This window comes from Otolemur garnettii, unplaced genomic scaffold (assembly GCF_000181295.1).
Source record: "Otolemur garnettii isolate 467f Iridium unplaced genomic scaffold, OtoGar3 scaffold00008, whole genome shotgun sequence".
Classification (NCBI taxonomy): domain Eukaryota; kingdom Metazoa; phylum Chordata; class Mammalia; order Primates; family Galagidae; genus Otolemur; species Otolemur garnettii.
The window spans coordinates 12,493,965-12,500,312 of record NW_003852403.1 but is presented as its reverse complement, the minus strand read 5'-3'; the positions used below and the strand labels follow the sequence as shown (position 1 = coordinate 12,500,312).

Here is a 6,348-nt window from a genome sequence, read left to right as displayed (position 1 = left end):
AAAAAAAAAAAAAAAAACTAGCCCCTAATATCTACTTTTTCACATTAATGACAGGCCCTGAGAGCAAAGTTGTACATTTAATTTGAGTAACATTTCTACATTTTTCTCTTTTTAATGAGTTTCTGCTATTAAAACTTTTTTATTATTATTTTAATATGCTTTTTAAAAATATCACTGGAATGGGCGGCCCCTGTGGCTCAGTGAGTAGGGCATGGGCCCCATATACCGAGGATGGCAGCTTGCCAGGCATTGTGGCGGGCGCCTGTAGTCCCAGCTACTTGGGAGGCTGAGGCTACAGAATCACCTAAGCCTAAGAGCTGGAGGTTGCTGTGAGCTGTGATGCCACAGCACTCTACAAGGGCGACAAAATGAGACTCTTGTCTACAAAAAAATCACTGGAATGCTCTGAGCAAGAGAACAACATCCTCACACTGTCTGACTATATTTCCAATATGTGAAATTGGAAATTTCACATATTGGAAATGTGAAGGCATGTTCAAGTAAACAGATAATACCATTATGAAAGATTCAGAGACTGCTATAAAATCTCTGAAAAAAAATGTCAGTAATATAATTTTGTGACTACCTTCTACTTCAAATCAACATAGCTTATAACAATCAACTTTCCAATTAGTTAATATACAACCACTATGTGTTTTTTTAGAAAATTAATTCAGGGCCCAAAGTGGCAGGGGCCAAATTTTCCAATAATTCCTTTCTAAATGTTCTATGATTAACACAGACTAATCATCTAGACTGGGAATTTACCCAGTCCCTTTGTTTCTTGGCGAGGTAATTATGCACTTAATAATACAGACCCATACATTTCATTTACCTCAGTCTGTGAACCACTGTTCAACCCATTAGAGAGAGGGTAGTTTTGGTAAAAGCTATGCCAATTAAATAAAAAACTGAGCTAATCCCAGTTACTTGGGAGAGTAAGATATCAGTATCCCTGAAGCCCAGGAGTCTGAGATTAGCCAGGATAACACAACAAGATCTCAAGAAAAAAACAAAAGAAAACAGAAATCATTCAAAACTATTTCTTTTATACATATAACATAAAAATATTATACTTTAATATTAATTTGCTCCTTAGTAATATAGGTAAAATAAAATCTTAAGCATAAATTCATATTGTAAGGATATTACATTTATGAATCTTAAATACAATATTGTAGGAAATCATTACTAAAATAAAAACCACTTGCCCACCAGAATCGAAAAAGCTTTTTCTGCCATTCTAAACAAATTATTGTTTAGTTGCATACATTATTATTTATATTACTTTAACTGGACTTTAGTAACTAAACTGTCTTTTTAGGGCACAAAACTGAATGTTTACCTTTTAAACACTTAAAATTCCATTTCTCTGATCTAGCCAAAATTATTAGCTTTTCCATTAACAAAATGTAGTAAATTGTTTATTTCTTTTTAATACTTGAAAAGACAGAGATGGCTTATCAAAACTTAACAGATGGTCAATTACATAAATAGAAACTTTTTCAAAACAGTAAAGGATTTGCACACATATTTTGCCAAATTCTATTTGCTGGAGTGCTGGAACAAATTTTTACTTCCACAAAAGATGATGTAACCTTGTAGAAATTTCTCAAAATAAGGATACACGTATTTGAAATTCCCTTCTGAATATCCCAAAATACAGATGTTCCCAAACCAAAAGAGATTAAATTAATACCAGAGCACAAATTTTCTTCCATTTTGCATTTGAGATGACTTTTTCTTGTAAATTGTCTTATAATTTAAAAGGGAACCATAAATTATTTATTTCATTTGAGGGAGTCTTCAAATTCAGATTTATAGAGATGGGTAGAAAATGTCTTGACATAGCTATTTAATTCTCAAAACAGTAAAAATATTTTATTTATTAAAATATAAAATATTCTACATATTTAAAGGGGCAAATTATTTAACAGTAAAGATTTGTCTCTCAATATATATTTTAAAATATGTTTTTAAAAGGGTTGCTGAGCAATTTTCTCTAAAAGACTAAAGTCACTGTTCTAAATTCCATTTTCAGTAGGTTGTTTTAAACGCACACACACACAGAGATACACAAATATTGCATACTTTGCCAAGACTGAGTGAATTTATTCTGGTTTTTCTCACAGTGTTCCAATGCTTCTAATACTACTGGCTAAATGCCTCTGTAGCTATTTATAACGTATACCACAAAACATAAAGTATGGTTGTGCTTCTAACAGCTATAAAACCAGAATATTTAAAAAATAAGTTTGAAATGTTTAGAAATGTTTAGTTTCTAATAAAAATAAGTTTTGTAAATAAATAACTTTCCAACAGTTTTCTGATTTGCTGTCAATAGTCTATCAACTCTAAGCTGCGCACGATGGCCCATGCCTGTAACCCTAGCACTCAGAGAGGCTGAGGCAAGAGGATCAGTTGAGCTCAGGAGTTTGAGACCAGCCTGAGCAAGAGCAAGACCCCATCTCTACTAAAAATTAAAAAAAAAAAAAAAGTCTATTGACTCTGTGAGCTGGATATTTCTTCAAAAGGTTCAAATAGGAAATTTCTCTAAAATGTCTTCTAAAACACTGAATTCATGAAATTTCGTTTCGTATGCTTCCTAAAAGCATCGAAATCTGGAGAACTGAGATTCTTATGAACTGTATGACAGTAAAAATGTCTAAAAGCTTGCAATAATCTGATAAAATATTTAACAGCTTAAGTTTATCTTTTTTTAAATAAGGTGTTTATTTTTGCAGGCATGAATAAATTTCTATAGTAGAATATAAAATTAGCTTTACTTAAAATTAGGGTTAATTACAATGTTCAGAAGTAGTGTAAATCATAACTCAAAATATGTCTATTCAAACTAGCTTCTGCAAATTCTTACCATCTATTAGTGCTCCTTAAGGATAATCGGTCCTATGATTAAAATCAAAATCATATTATGACAAATTTAAATTTTCTTCGTGTCTTCTGACAAGGTTCAGGGCACTCTACCCCAAAATATGGCACCTTAGCATTTGAGGAAACAGCAGAGCCATAAAAGCCTTCTCTGATCTGCCTCTAAAATTAAGTTATAACACTTTCAGTCCAGAAATATCATCCCTTTACCTAGAGGAAAGAAATCTCTTTATCCTCACAGAGTCATCAAGAAGTATGTGAACAAACAGGCCTTGCTAAGTGCCCTTCAGTTTATTACCAGTACATTATATTCCAACCAATAGTTTTGTCTGGCTGTCCACTTTTCATGAAACCTAGCATAAAATTACAGAGGTTTCTTTGGGCCATTTCTAAAGGCAACTATGTCATGTAAAATTAACAGTAAATAAATGTACATGCTTTTCTCTTGTTAATCTTTTGTTATAGGAGTCCTAGCCATGAACCTAGTGATGGACGAGGAAAAAAATCTCTTCTCTCCCATACTTACTGGGGCAAAAGGGCAGGTAGTTGTATATAAGGACAGTTAGAAAACCAGGAATGTATGTTATTACAATTACATATACATTAATCTAGATTTAAACAATTACTACCAAAAAGTAAAAATATATTAAAACTCTTCTAATGAGATAAATTTATTTCTAATTAGTTATTACACCTGTGGGTAAACATTACTTATTTTTACAATAAGACAGAATTTAGCATAAAGATATTTCTATTTTCATGAGAGGTGAGAGTTCGGTTGGAATAATGTCACTCAATTCTGTAAGCTCATTAGAAGTTATATACCTAAACACAGTAACCTATTTTTAAAAATTATTTTAGTGATCTATCAACTAATAACCTAATTAGATTCTCTTTAAACATTCTTAAAAGCAAGAAATTTGAAACTGAAGGACTTGCAAAGGTTTTTGTTTGTATGTTTGTTTTGAGCACTTTGTCACCCTTGGTAGAGTGCCATGGTGTCACAGCTCACAGCAACCTCAAACTCTTGGGCTTAAGTGGTTCTCTTGCCTCAGCCTCCCAAGTAGTTGGGACTACAGGTGCCCACCACAACGCCCAGCTATTTTTTTGTTGTAGTCGTTACTGTTGTTTAGCAGGCCCAGGCTGGGTTCAAACCCACCAGCCCCGGCATATGTGGCCGGCGCCTAACCACTGGGTACAGGCGCTGAGCCTTGCAAAGGTTTTGTTATGTAGTCACTCAACGCATTTACCTTTTCAATACCTACAGATATAAGAAGACCCAAAGATTTTTTAAAACCCCTACTTTACTAGAGTCCAAATTAAGCCTTTTTCTACAAAAGGTCTTCAAGAAATTCTGACACTTTAATAAGAGAACATAACCTACTTAGGTAGAATTTGGGTAACGTCATGAGGCATTTTGTAATTTACTAAGTTACTCTGGAAAACCTCCATTAAATGCCCTATAACTATATCTGTTTATTAGTCCATCATGAAAATTCAAGCACAGATATCTTCATTTATCTATGCCTAATCTAGGTCTTAAAAATCATATGATGGGCTTTGTGAAAATTAGATTCCCAAGAAAGAAAATGGTCCAAATATGACTAAAGTTCTACCCATTACTCCCTTACCTCTTAGATACTCTGTACTGTGCTGTGGTCAATTTTCCAGTCTCAGGGTCATGTACTGTAGCTCGGCTCAGCTACAAAAAAAGAGAAAGGACAAGGACTTACTCTAGTAGCAGGCAATTTTGAGATTTGTTTGTTTTGTTTTGCCAAGCCACAGGTGATTGGAAGGGTTCAGATTGGTCTGGATGGTAATGGTTTCAAATCCGCAAAAAAAAAAAAAAAAAACATTTAGAAAGGTGGCAATAAGAACAGCCACTTCCAAATCAAGAGAAATGGGTGACCAATTTTTGTTATAGATTTATTGTCCTTTCACTTTTTTTTTTTTTTAAATCATTTGAAGCTGTATGTAAATGATTTATAGCACTGGGTTTCACAGGAGCTTTCTCAGATCTAGAAGCTTAATGTTCTTTAAATACTTTAGAAAAAAATTAGTCCCCCCAAAATTCATTTTTTAAAACTCTAACTGCAAAAATCCATTTTTAAATCTCTCTGGCAAAGCAAAAGGCAACTAAGTTCACAAGTAATTTCTGGAAGACTGAGTTCAGAGCATATCTCTATTATTTTCATTGCCAAGTTTTTTGAGTCAGTGAGTTTAATCAAATAAAATACTCCAATAAGAGGAATGCAGACTACTTTGTAATGACAAGGGTATTTTATAAGACATATGAACAAATGCCAACACAATCACCATGAAGGATGATGTGACTCACTGCAACATTTATGAATGGAAGACAAATGCAGAAGCAAGAGTAACCAGGCTGCTTCTTTGTATTTCCCCATTTGGCAACAAAAGGGGAAAAGAAAACAAGTATCAATCAGGCCATTTCCTGAATATCTGATACCTGATCTGAATAAAGATACAAAGCATATTATTCCTCTAAAAATAAAATAAAAATAACATACCAATTAAAGATTAAAAACAGAACTTCTAGTTAAAGGGAAAGACCTGTGAAACACAAAGCAGTTTATTCATGCGTTCCCGTTTATATACAGAGTGGTGGTGACTTGAGCTGGAGACTGAAAATGACCTACTTCCCTTAAATGAATAATAGTTCCTGCAGGATGTACAAAACACTCATTAGAGGGCAAAATATGCAGCATACACATCTCTTACCTTTTACTAATTCTGTAATGTACCGTCTCCAAGTCTCCTGTTATTGGGTTTGAAATGGTGGCTCGCCTCAGCTGTGAAGCCAACCATCAAAATAGTTGCATTACAAGACAAAAACTTAGTCACATTTATCCAACCAGACAGAATTCTGGGGTGGGGGTGGGGGTTTGTTGTTGTTGTTGTTTTACAAAGGAGGATGAAAATAGAAAATAACTATATTCTTCCAGTCACCTTGTGCTGAGCCTTGAAAGCCAGTGGTTTTTTAGAGTTTTGTATTTTTAAAAAATTACTTTGTTTTGCATTTATGCACAAATGGAAGAGCTTAGAAATTAAATTTCTTTCAATGGTTAGAGGATAGAACATAAAAAAAGGAAAAATATCTAAAATTTGAAGTCTAATTTATAGTTGTAAGAGTGGCTATTTGAGGTTAATGATCCATTCCAAAAAGTTTGATTTTAATTTTCTTTTTTGTGATGAAATTGTTTGCAAAGGTTAATGTTGTTTAAAATTCATTTTAAGATTAATCTTCTCTTCTTTCAAGATAGTCTACTCAGTAAAATACAGTGAAATAATCTTGGACTGAGTACAAAGGCAGACAAAAAATAACTCATAAATGTTAAAAATGGTTAAGAAAAAGATAACAGGATAGATAATAATTTCAAACTTTTAAAAAAAAAGAAATAGCATGAAATTTTATGGCCATTAAAATTATTGATTAAC

General features: G+C 33.1%; 1 protein-coding gene across 5 annotated transcripts in view; it reads right to left on the bottom strand.

The window, feature by feature from the left end:
* P4HA1 (prolyl 4-hydroxylase subunit alpha 1) overlaps positions 1-6,348 on the bottom strand; it is a 78,261-nt gene that overhangs the window by 26,664 nt on the left and 45,249 nt on the right. For 3 of the 5 annotated variants that reach the window (XR_002771742.1, XM_003783566.3, XM_023509644.1), the window contains one exon: positions 4,521-4,591. Coding sequence is in view for 4 of the 5 variants with exons in the window: in XM_003783566.3 (XP_003783614.1) it covers positions 4,521-4,591 (71 nt within the window). In the remaining variant the exon portion in view is untranslated. Of the gene's footprint in view, positions 1-4,520; positions 4,592-5,631; positions 5,703-6,348 lie in introns of all 5 variants that reach the window. The other 2 variants (XM_003783567.3, XM_023509643.1) reach the window with 1 other exon arrangement.